Raw genomic sequence first — 17,987 nt, 5'->3', positions numbered from 1 at the left:
TTATCTATAGTTTTTCACTCTTCAGCTAGACCAGTACAATTAACTCCTTTCCCCTACACTTCAGTACCGTGAGATCAAGACTGTATTAACAATAAAATCTGTAGAAACACACCCTGAAGACAACAACTAGAAGCAGATGAGCTTTCAAGTGACTATTTTTACAAATGAGGACACCAAAAGATGCATGACATTCCTAGGAATCCTGGGTGCTAAGACAGCAGTTGTAACCAAGGGAGACACTCATTATATTATACAGAGCAGGACTAATGGCAACTGACTGTCGACAATGTCATTACATTGACATTGGGCCCAGAGAACTTGGCAACAGCACTAAATGCTGCAAATGGGTAATCGAATTATGTCAAACTTCAAGATAACATAGTACCAACCCACCCAACTGTAAGTTTGCAAATTACAAGTACAAAAAACGTCCAAGTACAACTCAGAAACCTGGCTTTACCAGCTTCCCTTCAAGCTCCATGTAACCTGACTGTCTCAGAAATAGGGTTTCATGCATAGAAGATTTTGGAATCTGCATTTCTCCTTGGCCTGGCAATGCACAAACAAGTCCTTGGTTAAGAACTATAATTTATCTTTGCCAGGAGATCTATCAGACATAAAGGTACCTTTCTTACTCCATTAGATCGAAGATAAATCAGTGAAGATGCACTAAGATGGATGACAAAGTCAAAGTGACAGGCTATGAAAAATCATTTTCTGAGTGCTTGGAATAGACATGAACAAGACTACTTTTGTCAAGGACAAAGAATGCAGCAGTTTTGAAGATGATAAGAGCAAGGATACAAGTTTCAGCTGCACAAAGTATCTTAAGAAATTTTAATACAGAAGCAATCTTGAAGATTTAGACAGTTTGAATAGAAGTATCGAGAAAGAGCTCCAATTGCAGATCTAAGTGACAGGGAAGATGAAGTTCTTGTCCCCAGCAATCTTCCACTTTTTTGTTAAGGGATAAAAAAAACTCTACCTAAGATAGGTTTGTATCATACAGAAAGATGAAACTGTGAGACCACAAAACAGCAGCTGACTGCTTGAACAGCTGGAAATATTAAAGAGCATGGAGTAGTTAATCTGTCAGAGAGTAGATATAAGCAGAGGAGGTAGAAAGAAGGATAAATGAGCCAGTCAAAGATAGGGTAAAAAGCTGCCTGGATTGCAAAGACAAACTTCTATCAACTCTAGCACAGACAAATAAGTGGTCTTAATAACCAGACTTCACAGAGTCAGATTAATTTAGAATGGAAGGAAGGAACCTTTTGAGATAATCCAGTTGAACACTGACACACACTACCACCCCCACAGACAGTAAAAGCAGAACTAACTTCAAAAAGTCTAAAGAGACACTTCATGCAAAACCAAAAAAAAAAAAATCAACTTAGAGATAGCGGGCCCTGCAAGGCCATGGAAAGAATAAAGGAAGAGAAAATATGAAAAAAGCTTATAAATCAAAGCCTGTGAAAAGAAAGAGCGTGCTACTAAATGAACCAAAAGGTAAGCAAAGTCAAGACCCAGAGAAAATGTCTTGCAGAGGAGAAAAAAAAATAAGGGCAGGTTTTATTCGTTATTTCTTTAAAATGTTAATAGGATCACAATTCTCAAGTTCTCTGCCTAAGACCATAAAGGGAATTATGAAAAGAAAACCTCCAAAAAATCATTAAGTTTGAAAGAGTCTTATGATTATGCTATAGTATTTACTCTTCAGGCAATGCATTTGACATCACAGCAAATGAGTCATAAACAAAGATCATGAACATGTTAAACAAAAAGCAATATCAAAATTTTTCCCTTCTACATTACTAATTGAAAACAGGTGCAGTCTTTATTATTCAATCCTGAAAAAGTCATAATGAGAAAAGAACACTCCTTGCATGCGAGGAACAGAAATCTTTTCATAATTATGTTCCATTCAGCAATCACCGACTTATAAGACAAAAAAAAGGAAAAATAACAATAGCGGGTTCTTTAAAAGTAGCAATTTTATATTAGAGCTATTGATTTCATCAAGATATCTATGATTATACCACTCCCATCACCAAGCTGTTCAGCCCAGCACAGTCTCATATTTAAGTCTGGCATCCCAACTCACAACAAAAGGTGTTAACAAAGAAATGTATCTGAGTCAATGCTTACAGCTTCAACTGAAAAAAACCTCCAACAACATGTGAAAGAACCTTCTGGTAAACACACATGAAGCACAAACTAGAAACCCAAGATTCTAAAGCTGCTGATGAAATGAGGGGATGGATGGGAAGTCCCTACAACAGATATGAACACAAATCGTTTTGTTAGAGCTGTGATCAGAATGATGCAATTTGAAGACTATGAGAGCTAGGATTCACACTTCAGCTGCACAGAGTATCTTACCAATCTTAATTCAAAGACAATCTTCGAGGTTTACATAGTTTGAATTAGGGCTAAGAAATACAAGACAGACCTCATGTTTTTCAGACCACCTTCCTCCCCTGACAGACATACCTTCACTGTGTATAAAATCATGCAACTGCTATTGCACAGGCTCTTTATTCAACCACATGAATTTTGAACTACTTTTCCAAAAACAAGAAAGCATGCTCAGTTGTTGTATCACTGAGCAAGAAATGAACAACTTCAGCTTGTTTCTGGAGCGTATAAAATTTTCAGAGGGACAACGGGTCACCAACACTGAACAGTGCTAGTAAGTCCCTTTTACTTCCCTACCTCTATACTAGGCCAAGAAATGACATTCTTCTCCCAGCCACAGTGCCCTGGTCTGCAGACAGAGGTACAGAGAAACAAGACATGAACATCTTAGAGCACAGAGACAAAGGGTAACTGGATGTAATTTAGTCAAGTCTGAAAACCCCAATTTTCAAGAAAGAAAATCTGAACAAGAATAATCAGATTAGCATTTTCTGCCTTTAACTGAACAGTTACCTGGCTGACTGAACTGATCTTCATAAGCATCCAACCAATAAAATTTTAAGACTTGATCATCACTTTCCCCATTCACAAGTGGAAGGAGATTGGGGTCCAGCTGAACTTCTGCTGCTACTAGATCAACTTCTTCCTCATCAATTCTGTCCCAACACGAGAGACCTGGCAGAGAACAACTTTTGCAGAAGAATAAAAAGACAATTAAAATTCTGCCTTTGGTATAATCACCACTTTGCTTTTGTTCCAGGCCTATAATCTCAGCCTTTTGTTTTTCTTTCCACTACCAAGTAACATTCCCAATATTTGGGTTTCCTCAGATTTCTTCTGAAAAGAGGGATGGAGTGGCAAAGACAGAAACCCACATTTAAGTATGGTTCTTGATACACCACATATACAGGCTTTAAAAATCAGTCACCTGGTACTTCAGCTTTGGTCAGTTCAAGTCTTTACCTATCAAATATATCCATCCATCTATACAAGTTGCTTAGTGGGAACGACAGATTATTTCAACAAAACTACCTTTTCAGTCATTAGACGCTTAGGTCTTTTTCATCATTCAATAATTTTACAGTTTGAAATATTTCATTATGGAAACATATGATTCAAGATTTTCTAAACAATTAAAAAAAAACCCCAAAAACAGGGAAAAGCCCATCTTTTTTTCCTATTTCTAAAGACATAGCTGTTCACCATTACTTTTAGCAACAATAACTTTTACCTACATCTATTATGAAATATTTTCAGATTCACTTAGAATAAGTATTGTTAGAAATTCTTTGGTTTTGTTTACTGACATCAAAGTTCACTATTCAACATCTACACTGAGTCACCTCAGTGTGCTGAAACACATATTGTCACATGCTAGATCCCAAAAACATTAAATACTTTTCAATTAAGTAGCTATCAGCACATTATTATTCCTAATGTAACCACAAAAAAATAAAAAAAAAGCATTGCATAGCATTATTACCATTTTGTCTATATCACAATTATCCCTTTGACAAAGATAAATATGAAGGTAAATCTAAGGTTTATGGAAACTGAGAGCCTTCTTAGTGGAAGAAAAAAAAGAGGAAAAAGAGATTCTTACAAGACAGATGTCTCTTTCTTCTCTGATTCCAGCTGTTCTGCCTCTTTCTTCTCAATTTCATTGTTTCTTTTCAAGCTTTCAGCTGTCTCAAGTATAGTTTCCACATGCTCTGCTTCCATAGGTTCATCAAAGTCCTCCTCATCAAAGTGCATCATTCCCTGATCATCATCTGGAAGTGCTGCAGGTAGAACTAAAGGTTTGAATCATTAAAATGACACACTGCATACTACAGCAGTATACAGAGATAGCACACTATAAGCATGACCATAAAATACAGTATTAAGATACCTTAAACATGGTATTTTGTTTCTATCTAAGCTAACATAATTTAACAAGTGTTTTAACACTACTGTACCATATTTAAAGAGTTTCCAGAATTGGGTTTTGATTTTCTTTTGATACCTTTAGTAGCTTTCTCTCCTAATGCCTTCACTATTCCCTCATTTTCTACAGGTTTTTGTACATGCTTGGTGTCCTCATTTTCAGAGACTCTGTCAGATTTTGCTGTGTAATTGGGATGTTTAGGATGAAATGAAGCTGGAGGAAGAGTTTCCTTTCTGACATGAGCAGGAGCTTTCTTTGATACAGGGGTGATTACCTGAAAAACATTTCCACCATGAGTTAAAAATAATCTTGTAAGAGCAAAGAAGAAAAAAAAAAAAACTTTCACTTGCTATTTGCAGATCTAGTAGCCAGGGCTAGAGGAAAAGTTCCACATATTTTGCACCATGATCCTCTCTTACTACCTCTTCCCTTTTTTTTTTCCAATTGCTTCTAGTTTTGAACACAACTGTTAAGATGAGTAGCAACTCACAACTAACTACTTCATTTTCCTTCTACAGACCATTACCAACTATCTCGTTGTATTTCCAGCTATGAAGTCCTTTCCATTTACCAGAACTCCTAACAAAATCCTAGCCCTCCATTCTTAGCAGCCCATCCTCCTTTTACTCCAAAATCTTCCACTATGGCAAACTACTATCCATAGCTTCAATTTTCTATTTGCTTTCCATTTCTACAAACACTTGGTTTCTTATCCTTTTCCGCACTCCTGCTTATTTCACCTCCCATCCTCCTCTCCTTGCCCCAAGGGTCTTTTCTACTCTTTGGAAAAGAGACTGAGCAGAAACTCACCTTCATGCAGTTTCACCTGTCAAATACAACAGCTACAAACTCCTACTATACTATAGACACAAAACTAATTGTACTGTTTAAGTGTTCACACGAAAGGCAAGGAAGAAAAAAAGCACAAAGTTACACTGTAACACTGCTATGAAAGCTAAGGAGAAAGTTAATTTCCAAGAGGAGACATAAAAGTCAACAGCACTAAAATCAATAAAAACATAAATTAGTGGTAGTTAATAATGAGAACATTTTTCTTTTCCCCTTTACCTTAGAAGTTTGGGACTGCACAGAGAAGGGATTGAGTGGTACTCCAGCAGATCTTTTCCTTTTCAGCATTATAACTGGTGGTGGACTTAGCTGAACTGTCTGAATATTGAAAGAATAGAGAAAGTGACAAAAGGAAGAGTTGTTTAGTGTTTTCTTTTGCCTTGGTTAGTAACATTTTCCATCAAAGAGGCACACCAATATTTTTGGCTGATGAAGAAAACACCTCCTGATATGAAAACCAGACCCACAAAACAATGTTTATGAGGGCAGTCAGCCCATGAAGACAGACACTAGATTTTTTGGGGAAGGAAACAATCTGAGAAAAACTGCCATCAATAAGTGAAACAGTTTTCAAACAGTGGGAATTTTAATAGCTCACCCTGCCTTTATTGCACAAGTATCAGAATAACTTGTGCTGTTTTTCATGTCTGCTGAAGCAGTAGTTATGAACATACATGCCTCATGAAAGGCAGAAGTGCTCTTTCAGCACTATTCTACTAGAGGAAAACACATTTTAACTTATTTACATGTACAGATATTTTATACTTAACCTTATTGACAGCTAATAACAAAAAAAAAATTTACAAAACAACACAAAAATGAGTAGCTAACTAGCATTTAAGTAAATAGAAGTCATAGTGTAATTATTATTTTCCCTTATCAATGTTCTACAAATTTGACAGCATTGAAATGCATCTTTAATGATACTGGGGGGTGGGCAGAGGGGTTATAGTCATGGTGGGTTTTATAGCCTCAATCAGATGTCATAGGGAGGAGTAAAATAAGAAGAGAACAAAACTAAGAGAATAACTTCACATATATATATACCCTTACTGTGCTGAAAAAACACGTTAAGCTTATTAGGTTCCACCTCAGTAACTCACCAGTATCTACAGCAGTTTCAACATCTACATGTGAGAAATCCTTTTGGTTTTAATAAATCTTGCTAAAAGGACATTAGGTATTTGAGACAGTCCAACCCTGTCACAACAGGCATCCTGCACTCCCACCTCCAGGGGAGTGTTAACCTGGTTCTCTGCAGCAAATTTGGGGAAGCAGGAGGCACACGGAGGTTCAGGTTACATCACCTGCTGAAACACTGCTCCCTCAGCTCCTCCCAGGAACCCACACAGTTCAGATGGAGGTGCCCTACAGTTCCCTGGCTAAGGTGTGGTGACAGATATACAGCACACAGCTCAGAGCAGCCAAGTCCTCTTTTACCCCATTGTGACTAAAACCTTGAAGGCTGCATTAACACAGGCTCCACATCATCTTAATATAACCCATCTGTAACCAGGTCAGAGAGGTATTGCCTTACCAAGCAATGCAGTCATGCAACATCTGCATGGTGAAGACAACAGGCAGACAGCAACCACACATGGAATACACTACACCAATGAGATGTGCTACAGAGGAAATCAGTCTTAGATTGTCTAGTTTCACAAAAAAATGTATTTCCTTGGTATGCTCCACAACAAATTAATGGACTAAGGCTGTTTCCAACAGATTTTATTAACATACTTACTTCAGCGCTAATATCTTGAAGAATATCCCCAAGTAAATCATCCTTGGACAGGTCCACAGTTTTCTGTAAAGTAAGATTAGCCAAACAGTTCTCAGTTACGTGTGCAAATCCAAACAGGAGAACAGCAGTAAATGACTAGAGGATTTCCACAAAACACATACAACATTTTCAGAAATGCTCCATACACAAGAGATCATAACAGAAGTTTGTCTTGCTAGACACAAGAAACTAAAATGAGCCTTTGGTTTACTCCACTCCCACTACAACTGTGAACAAGTCAGAAATATTAAAATTCAAAAATGTAAAAACTTACATCTGTGTTTTTCTTCCCAGCACTGGCCATAAACATAGACTTAATTGTGTTTGGCTTTGACACCACAGATTTTTTCACATTCCTCTTATCAATTGTAGATGTTTTGCCACCTTTTCCTACCAAAACAAAAAATTAAAAATAGTGAGTTTTAAGTAAGAAAAGTTCAATGTTTAGAGGTCCAGTTATTAGCAGGGATAGATAGCCAAGGTAGTCTACTTCTTCTACCTTCACACTTCTGGCTGTAAGGAAGCCTAGTCATCTTTCAGTTTTGTAGCAGCTGTCATGCACACACAAAGAAATGAAAAAATCCTCTCACCACCCTGTCTTTCCTAGTCATGTCAGAGATGCCTTTCACATACTCCAGAATAACAACAAAGATACTTTACATGGAAGCATCTCCAGAGGTAAAAAAAAAAAAATTACTGTCCAGGAGTTTGGCACTAGCCTTGGCTTCTCAACATCAGACTCAGTTTCTCAGTTTGCCACCAGATTCCATTAAAAAGTTGTGAAAAATTGTATGATCCTAGATTCTTACAAGCATGCAAGTATTTTAGTGGTCAAGAGAGACTACACATCTTTTAGGCACTGGCTTTGAAAAGCAAGACTCCTTCCAGATGCATTTGTTCTATAAGTGAATTCCCATTCCACACACGACTATGAGCAGCTGTGCCCGGTCGTGCCAAAGCAGTTAACAGTGATGTGACCTCAATTTGTGAGCCTTGATCCTCTGCATCACTGGGGCTGAACAAAATCCACAGACACAGAATGACAGAGCTTCAAGCAATCTGTTATTTGGCCATATTTACCACACATACTGATGACAGGAAGTTGCCCATTTTGGGTACCTTTTAAAAGACCCTGGCAGACAATTTTCAGTAGTCACATACAAGTTACCTTTCTTATTGGAACAAAGAGCATCATCATCCAGATCTTCATCAAAGATTTCCCTTCCATCTTCTATATAACCTGTCCCATCTGTAGAAAAGTTGTTAAAAAATTGCAGTTTAAATTCTGTCTTCTGATATTCCTGAATTTTTTACATATTTAAACTTTTCCCCCTTCAATATAAAGCAAAAGTTTCAAAAGCAGTATTAAAAACTACAGCATTCTCAGCTAAATATATTCTTATATGTTTAATTAGCAATTATCAATAACACTATTTTTTAGTAAAATTGTAACACTGATAACTGGAAATAAAATTTCAAAAATATTTTCATTACCATCCTAACAAATGCAAAGATTAATTTCCATTAAAAGACTGCCTTTCTCTTGTCTCCTAAAACAAATTTTAAGAATGTACTAACAATAACTTGCCTCAAAGCATGAACATTATGAAGCCTAACACTAGAACCAAAATAACTCTCCAAATAAATCTTAACTTACCATCATCAACAATCCAGTCATCATCCTGACGGTCTCTGACCATCTTGGAGTATTCATCCTCATCTATTTCATCATAAACACCCGTGAACTCCTCGACCTACAGTTAAGGTATACTGAGGATTAACAGTTTCCATACCATCCATACTGCAGATACTCAGTCAGAATATAAAAGTTCCCACGAATGCATGCAGGGTTCCTACATTGCTACACTGTCACAACTAGTAAGCAGTTATTCATTAAGTTTCTTTTTTGGCAGTAATAAAAGACTGTTATCAAGTTATCAATTTTTTTAAATTACCACAGTATACTAAAACTCAAAATCTACTTTAGCACTAGCAAAGATTTCATTTGAAAATTACTTGCTTTATTGCTTATTTCATATTACAAAAAATAATTTAAAAAGAAAAAAACAAGCAGTAGAGACTTCTGGCCTTGGCTGTACTCTCAAACACCAATCTGAGCTCAATGAATAGGAAAGGAATTTCATGTACCCAAGCAGAGTGCTCAGAGAAAATTTGCATGTTAATGATCTACGGACTTCTGGTTTCTTTACATTTATTCACCTCAATGAGAAAGTCACTTCCTGTTGGCATCAGGATTGGACAATGTTACAGTATCAATGTTATACTGCCCGATTTCAGTTCCACCACTTAAATTTTGGTCTCTTTTTGGAAACACAGCATACCAATATTAATGGAATTCAGTCACATAAAGGTCTGAAATTAAAGTTTAAAAGCATTTGAGATTTAAAAAAAAGTACTTCCTATCATAACATTAATAATGCAATTTTAAAAATTGGTCCTTCCCTGTGGCATAGTTCTCAAGCAATGGCAATTATGTTTGACTTGCAGTTAACAAAACTGAGTTAGTTTTGAAAACAGAAAGAAACAAATAAATTCTATTTGAAAGCAGAAAACTACAGATACATTCAGAAAAACATACACTTTTAAAAACACAAAAGCTGATCTGAAAGGCTTGTTTCCTGTAATTTTGCATATCTATAAATGGTGATGAAGTTTCTCAGCTCAAATTCACTTTTAATTAAGAAGATGAGGAAATTTCACCTCATATTTTAATTTTTCCCCAGCTTTGGCTTTTTTCAGACGTTCAAGTGCTTCTTGCTGGCCTCTTCTATTCTTCCTCTCACGTCTAGAACGTGATACTGCAAAACTTCCAGACTCACTCATAGCTGTAATTAATTAAAAACAAGAGAAAATAGTTTAACAAGGAGCTGTTTGATACTTAAGTGTTCAGTGATGCATTAATATATGACTGCTGTTTTGCTTAAAACCAAAACCTGCTTGGCTAAAAACAGTCACAGATGGCTGTTTCTAAGCCAATACTGGAATGATACTGAAGACATGGACTGATGGGGAGCTCAAACAGCCCTCTCATGCCAGCTCACACTCAGTGTGAGGCTACCACCTAGATTTCCAAAGCACCTCTCAAAATCTCATGAGCCTTTGCCTGTAACAGCTCCTCCCCTACACCCCTTCCTTGGGAATTTCCAGCTCCTTTTATTTTGCACGTCTCCATGACAACTCAGGAATACCAGACTTACAGAAGGCCTACACTGCTACAAAGCAGTGATGTCTTAGGAGGTTTCAAAACCTTTGAGTGCGACCAGATTGAGACAAACTAATGATTTGTTGACAGCTGACGCCCCTTTCCGCTTCCACTTCCTTCCCTTCCAAACGTTCTCCCCTGCAAGATGCTTTCTACTTCTCCTGACCCTTTTTCTTTCTCTTAATTTGGAGGAGGAACACTTATCTGACCAGAGGGAACAAATGGACCCAATCCAACTTCCAAAAGCAAACAAACAGCCCAGGACAAGGCTGCAGGTTCAGTGTGAGCAGCTGAACACCCCGCGCAGGCAGAGTTGAGCCGAGGCTGGCCAGGGGGCCAGAGGGGCAGGGCAGTCGGCCCCTGGTGCAGCAGGACATCGGCTTGTGACTAGAGCTGCACCCCGGAGGCGCAGCCGAGAGAAGTCCGGATTTGTATTGCTCAGGGCTGGGATCAAAGCGGATTTTACACTTGTCCATGGGGGACAACTCCAAAGACGGACCGCTTCGGGCGCGGTTTTCTCCTGTCAGACCTCTGCCTTTACTGTACGCCAGCGCCTCAGGCAACGCGCTCCTCTGGGTCAAGCGCGTTCCCAGCCCGGGCCGGGACCACCCGCGCCCGCCGCTGCTCCCTGGGCTCAGAGTGCTCCTACCGGAGCGGCGACCCAGCAGAGCCGCCTCACCCTGCGGGGCTGCACCGCCGGCGCGGGGCCGTGCGGCCCGAGCCCGCCCGCCGGGCGGATCCCCGTTCCGCGGATCCCCCGCTCCGCGCCCCGGCAGAGGGTCCCGCCGTGAGGGCGGCGGGGGCGCGGCCCCGCCGAGCCCCACACGAGGGGCGCGGGACCCTCCCGCGGCGCTGTCCGCCCGCCCGCCGCGCACGCGCGCTCCCGCGCCCGGTGCGCGCGCGCTCGCCCTCGCCCCCACCAGCGCCGCTGCCCGGGCGTCCCCCGCCTGACAGCGAAACGCCGGCGCCTGCGAGGGACGGGGACAGGCAGGAGGACAAGGACACGGGCCCCGGCCGCCCCCCCGCCCCCGAGTCTCACCGTCCCGGCCCCGAGCGCCGCTCTCGGCCATGGCGCTCGCGCCAAAGGCTCCCGAAAGTGGCGCGAGACGGGAGCCCCGCGCGCCGCCGCCGGGGCCGCATCCAATCAGCGAGCGCGGGGGCGGGGCCGCCCCGGGCGCGGAGGGAGCGCGGCCCACGGGAAGGGCCCGGCCGCGTCCCGCCCCTGCGGGGCCCCGGGCGGGAGCGGAGCTCGGAGCCGGGCGGAGCCGGGCGCGCAGGGAGCGCGGCCCACGGGAAGGGCCCGGCCGCGTCCCGCCCCCGCGGGGCCCCGGGCGGGAGCGGAGCTCGGAGCCGGGTGGAGCCGGGCGCGCAGGGAGCGCGGCCCACGGGAAGGGCCCGGCCGCGTCCCGCCCCCGCGGGGCCCTGAGCGGGAGCGGAGGTCCGAGCCGGGCGGAGCTGCGTCTTGCGAGCGGCCGGCACCGCGGGCCGCGACCCAGGCCAGGGCCGGGCCGGGCCCGCCGCTGCGGCTGCGGCTTTGCCGGCGTTTGTATGGCGCCAGGGCCCGCCAGTTGTGTGTGAGGGATCTGAGCAGGGCTCCATCTGCTGCTGCGGTGCCGCAGATGAGGCAAAGCCATGTTTATAGGCCTTGTTATAAATACATCACGTCTAAATGTCATGTATAAAATACATCCCCGGAGCTGGGAGGAGGCTGAATTGGATAAAGGCTGGAGCCCGGTCGGAGCGTGAGCTATCCCGCAATGACGTTCTCAGCGGGAGAAAGGAGGATTTCCCACACGGTTTCCATCGACCTCTAACCCCTGAAGGTCGAATAGTGATCATGACAAGACTAACATACATAGGAGCCACGGTCTTCTTTTTACATATTTCAAGTAGGTATGATCTATTACAAGTTTCAGGAACTTCAGTAAATTACTCCCTAGAGTCTTTCAGAGGCAGGTAGTGGCTGGCCAGCTTAGCTGCCATATATATATATATATGTATGTATGTATGTATGTATGTATGTGTGTATATACATTTAATATAAATGTATTTTATATAGTTACAATTATGTGCACATATAGTTTTTACATATTATATATATAATACTGGATGCCCTGCTGTTTTCCAAACCTCTTTTCCTTTTTATTTTATTCTTTGCTACAAATAGGGAAAAAAAAAATTAAAACAAATATTCAGACTGAATTTCTGATATCTCAAGAGGCCAAGTATGTGGAAGGCTCTGAGAAAAGACCTGCCAGACCTTTGTCCTTGCATACCCCTGGCTTGGTCAGGGTGGAGGGGTGGGGTATATTGTCTTCATTTTGATACTACAGAGATACCTTCAACTCAAATGTGTTAAGAGTACTTACATAACAGCCTTCAGCTGAGGAGCAAGGACTGTGTTCAGAAAATTATATATTTCAGTTTCAAGCATAGATGGGAGAAGGTTTTAAAAGCTTCAAGACACCTGAAGCTTTATAAGTCCTCTCTTCTAAAAGGGTTCAGATTTGTCTCTGTGCATTCAGAAAAGCAGAGAAATGGATGGGGTTTGTGCTGTTTCACTATATATTAACCTCAATGTTTTGTCCAAAAACATCAGTGCTCCCAGTCATTACTCAAAAAACCTACCACCATCTTTTGTAGAATTTTGTGGAGGAGCATTTACTGCTCATGAAGATATGCAGGCACTGACTCCAGCTTCTTGCAAAGGCAGGTGGCACCACAGGACTCTCTCCTTACAGCTGATATGCTGTTGTAGAAACATGAACTAATATTATCTGATCTGAATATACTGATTGTTTTCAACTATCTAGAGAAGACAATTTATGTGGTTCTGAAAATGAAAATTATTTTCCTTCCTTCTCCACCAGGACTCTTTTGCATTGGTAAGAGAGAAATAAAAAACCTCCCAGTCCTCCAAACTTGCATACCCAGCTTACAATAACACAGCAATATAACACAGCATTATCCCACTGCTCGACCTAGTCTTAGGTGGAAGCAGAATGACCCCAGCCACCTGTGGCAACTCCCTGGTGCTGAAAGGGGCTGTATACTCTGACAGCCAGTGCCCATTGCCAGGGAGAATGAGACCCCTCTCAGCAGTACCTAGTTAATAGGCCAGCTTAGCTGTAGCAAACATGCATCCTTGGAAACACTGACAGCTACAGGAAAATACCTCTCTGATCTGCTGTCCTGGTTTCCACTGCGATCGAGTTCATTTTCTTCCTAGTAACTGGTACAGGGCTGTGTTTTGGATTCTAGAAATAATCATGCTGATAACACACCAATGTTTTGGTTGTTGCTGGACAGTGTTTGCACTAAGTCAAGGGCTTTTCAGCTTCTCACCCCAACCTGCCAGCAAGGAGGCTGCAGGGCACAAGGAGCTGGGAGGGGACACAGCCAGGACAGCTGACCCCAGCTGATATTCCATACCTTAAGATGTTGTGCCCAGTATATAAACTAGAGGGGAACTGGTTAGAGGCCACTGCTCAGGGACTGCCTGAGCATGAGTCAGTGGGTGGTAAGCAATTGCACTGTGCATCACTTACTCTGTATATTCTAATTATTGTTGTTCTTCTTTTCTCTTCCTTTTTTCTCATATTAAACTGTTTTTGTCTCAACCCCCTTACTTTACTTAGGGTTTTTTCTCCCAGTTCTCTCCCACATCCCACTTGGGGGCAGGTGGGAGAGTGAATGAGTGGCTGTGTACTGTTTAGCTGCCTGCCAGGTTAAACCAACAACACCTACACACAAACTCTCTTTCACAGGAATGTGATACTCTTTGCTTTACTTCTTATTTTAAACGTGCACAGTCACCAAGAGTGATGTGGGATTCAAAATCAGAAGTTACTGCATTTTTAAGCTACAATACATAAACATTTATAGAATAACAATATCTCTAAATTCTTCAGTTTGAATAAAAATAGAATGTCAGTGCCTTTCACATATACCTAGATTTCGCATGCTTTGGATTTTTGAATTGGCTGGGTTTTAATGCTTTGTATTAAAATTAAACAATACTCTTTGTCAGCTGTCATGTGAACAGTGTCGTGTTTGTCATTCAGGTGATGCCCTGATTTGAGCCAGTACACAGTGATACAGTTAATTTCCCAAACGGAAGTTGTTGCCATAGCTCCAATGTGGGACAGCACAGATCAAACAAAAGACTTTTTCATGGATGCTAGTTCAATCCTGACATTCATCTCTGGCCATAACAAAAATGCATTTGTTTCCCAAAGCACAGCATAACAAGCATATTTAAATGCTGCAGGAGGCAAAAAATAAAAGGTGGGAGGATCAAGGGATGGGCTTTGCTTTGGGAAGGAAAAATAACCCAGCAAGATTTGGGATTTCCTCTGCTAAAGGCTTTATCACAGCACATAGCTTTGAGCTGATCTTTAACCTCCATTTGGACAACCATACGAGAACAACTTGGACAACCAACAAGAACAACCTTTGCTCAATTGTCTTTTAAGAACAAGAAGTGGGGATTCTGGTGGTTCAGAGCCAACAAGAGCCCCTCGAGGCAAGTGTGATAGCTGCAGAGAAAAGTGCAAGACAAGTATAGTAACGAAGATGGTAGGCAGCAGGAAACACAGTATGGAAGAAGAACCTCAGGAAACTCCCAGATTTCAACAAAAGGTGACAAAGATGTATTTTTTGTTTCTTTTTTCAGAGCTGTAATTTAAATATGTAAGTTAGTAGTAGTAAATACTGTAAACTCATTGCAAGCATTCCAAGATAATATAAGCAGTAGTATACATTAGCATAGTATAGTGAAAATGGAGTATAGTATCAAAACTAAGTTAAATGGACAAAATAATTACTGTATTGAGGATTAGTTTTTTCTTTTAATGACTAGAGTGTGCTTGATCTGCTGCAAAAACAGAAGGACAAAAAGTTAAAACTCTCAGATCCAGACATTACACATTAAGCTAATGGTAGGTAATGCTATTGATGATGAAAAAAAATCTGTTAAAATTAAGACTGGTGGTATAAAAACAATGCCAGTAAATCGTGAATGGCAGCAAAATTGCAAATTCACCTGTACAATATCTATTTCAAAATGCTTAAAATTATTATATTGCTGTTAAGTACAGATTGTCTTTGTGAAGAATTGTGCATGCTACTCAAGATATAAGTGTATATGTTCTACGGGTATGATCCTACAAACACGGAGTATTTCATTATCTTACTTTTAATCCTTACAGATTAAAACGATACAGATATGGTCAGAATTCATGCACATTATCACTAAATTAACTTCAAGTTTTTCCTTCTAATTTCATCCAGCTCTGACCACTTCTGTGGCTGCTTACTAAACTGTCCTATGCATGTGACATTTCAACAATAATTATTTAACTGTTTAGGGGACTAAACTCCTAAAGAAGCACAGATTTCATAAATTAAAAGTAAAAGAAATCTCAAATTATTATTTACAAGACATCTTTGCTTTCAAAACTCTTCACATATAGTTAATTGACAGAAGTATGAAAAAATAGATGCTTCTCCTTGTGTTTGTCAATAATGATAATGCAGACATTTATGTTAAATGGGTAAATTCCTTGCTTAACTGGCCTCTAAATGCCTTTTTTTCACTGCACATCTTTTTAATTTCCTACCTGAGTTACTTGCTAACAACAGGATGAAGAGAATAAAGTTGTTATTAGGATGTTAAGGCTCTGAAATAAAAATGTGAAATAGAAAAAAGAACACACAATAATTTCTATTACAAGAGAAAAAGTCTATGGAATGAATATTCAGAGACACTTTTTTTCTTTCTTAAACAAATACAATTCAATTTTGATTGCAGTTAAATTACAGCAAATCCTGATAACTGGACCAGAATTGGTGGAATTATGCTAACTGGAACAGAGAGCAGAATCTCATCACCTGCTTGCCTAATACAATATTCCTATTCAAGCCTAGAAGAAAAGTACAAAATATTATAATGTACATTAAATAGGGAAGACAAGTGAGAGCAAACTCACAGAAAATGAGCCCTCACTTAATTATAATGTCTAAGAATTAAATCTGATGCCAGTGGTATTCAAGAGCATACAGTTATTGCCACAGCATGAAAGTCTCTGTTTTAACTACTTTCAGCACTCTCTCTTTATAATTGCACAAAAATGAACAATTAATGTATAAGCAGAACATTATTGCAGAGAAGCTGTTACATTTCAAGACCTGGCTGAAGATCAAATGTGTTTCTATGGGTGAATACTCTCATCTTGAGAATGTGAATACTTTCACATCCCATTGGCAGAAAAGAGGACAGCATCATGAGATGCTGCAAAGTCTTGTTGTAATCCTGACATGTCTGGTGCTGGGGAAGGGTGTGCTCACACTGAGGGGAAGCTACAAGGGCCAGGTGCTCCCTGCAGTAGGGGAGCCTGGCAGGAAGCTGGGGCTTTCCCCCCAGCCTGGGGAGTGTGAGCAGGGCAGCCTGGAGATGGGAGTCAGGATTAGCCAGGACAAGTCCAGGGTGGTGAGACTGGTATCAGAACAAACCAGAAACACAGCTAAGGGTCAGGCCCAGTGATGGTAACCTGGCTCAGATGCAGCCCAGTGCTCACCAGGCAAGTTGTAGAATGAGCTGGGTTTGAAAGAACCTTACAGGTGATTGATCGACTTCCAGCCCTTGTGTCACAGGCAGGGACACCTTCCACTAGAGCAGATTGCTCAAAGCCCAATTCAGTCTGGCCTTGAACACTTCTGCTGGGGAATCACCAGGTCCAGGAAGGCAGGTTCCAGGTCAGGCTAGGGAGCCAGGGGCACGGCTGTGGCTGGGCTGGATGGAGACCAGCACTCCTACAGCAAACTCCAACAAGCACCAACAGCCCTGGCCAGAACTCAGAGCTCACGAACAGAGGGCAGGGGACCCAGGTGAGCCTTGGTCAGGACTGTCAGTGCCCTCACAGCCTTGATAGAACTCCCATTCCCCACAAACAAGGTGTCCTCACACCTGAGAACTCAGAAGGGGGAGAGGGATTTAGTTGGTGCCATATTGTCAGTGGATAACTTTATGGACACTCAGCCAGGGCAGGGACAATTGCCTAGAAAAGGACCACAGCAGATGAAATAAAGTGTGGGAGAAGCCCCATAGACCAGCCCCCAAGGAGCTGCCAGGTGAGTTCTGAGAGGAGCTTTATTTAGGAACTGAGGCTGGACACGGGCCAGTACAATGAGCCAGTACAAAGCCAGTCAGGCTGATGGCACAGGAGGAATTGCAGAAGAGCCTACACAGCCATGGGCAGGCCCCAGTGTGCTCAACTCAGGACTTAGGAAGGCCTGATCTAGCTGTCAGGGTGTAGCAAGGAGCAGCTGCTCCATGAGGACAAGGAGACAATGACATGGTATGGCTGGTGTGGGACTTGACACCCAGGGCTATGTCCCACAGACCCAGGCAGGGTGAGCAGTCAGGCCCAGCTGAGAGTCCAGATCATCATACCAGATTTTGGACCTGCCTCATCACCACAGGCAAGGTAGAAACATAAGTCAGGTGGTGGTGTCTCCTTGTGTGTCACTGTTCCAGTGGCATTGATCTTTACAGTGCATAAAGTAGGTGTTTTGCTTTAACTAAAGTGTGTATGTTTACCCAGATTATGAAACTCTCCAGATTCACTCTTATTAAGTTTTTGGTACCAAAAATATTAATGTGAACCCCTAACAATCACTCAAATGCAGTTTACAGTATAATTTCTTATGTTTCACTTGGCAGGTTTGCATTTGAAATAGTATGGGAAAAAACTGTGAAGGCACTTGCCTGAAACATTGACAAATGG

General features: G+C 41.5%; 1 protein-coding gene across 1 annotated transcript in view; it reads right to left on the bottom strand.

Annotated features, from left to right (window-relative positions):
- Positions 1–11,346, bottom strand: part of POLA1 (DNA polymerase alpha 1, catalytic subunit) — a 181,960-nt gene extending 170,614 nt beyond the window's left edge. Inside the window, exons 1-10 of the mRNA XM_056498396.1 lie at positions 11,240–11,346; positions 9,699–9,823; positions 8,635–8,731; positions 8,146–8,226; positions 7,252–7,367; positions 6,939–7,001; positions 5,414–5,512; positions 4,424–4,619; positions 4,022–4,199; positions 2,932–3,107 (exon numbers count right to left, since the gene is read on the bottom strand). Coding sequence (XP_056354371.1) covers positions 2,932–3,107; positions 4,022–4,199; positions 4,424–4,619; positions 5,414–5,512; positions 6,939–7,001; positions 7,252–7,367; positions 8,146–8,226; positions 8,635–8,731; positions 9,699–9,823; positions 11,240–11,270 — 1,162 coding nt within the window. The 5' untranslated portion in view covers positions 11,271–11,346. The remainder of the gene's footprint in view (positions 1–2,931; positions 3,108–4,021; positions 4,200–4,423; positions 4,620–5,413; positions 5,513–6,938; positions 7,002–7,251; positions 7,368–8,145; positions 8,227–8,634; positions 8,732–9,698; positions 9,824–11,239) is intronic.
- Between the last annotated feature and the right edge of the window lie 6,641 nt (positions 11,347–17,987).

The sequence above is a fragment of the Oenanthe melanoleuca genome, chromosome 1 (assembly GCF_029582105.1).
Source record: "Oenanthe melanoleuca isolate GR-GAL-2019-014 chromosome 1, OMel1.0, whole genome shotgun sequence".
In the NCBI taxonomy this organism is placed as follows: domain Eukaryota; kingdom Metazoa; phylum Chordata; class Aves; order Passeriformes; family Muscicapidae; genus Oenanthe; species Oenanthe melanoleuca.
Note: the sequence above shows the minus strand (reverse complement) of the source record. Positions and strands in the feature narration are given on the sequence as shown.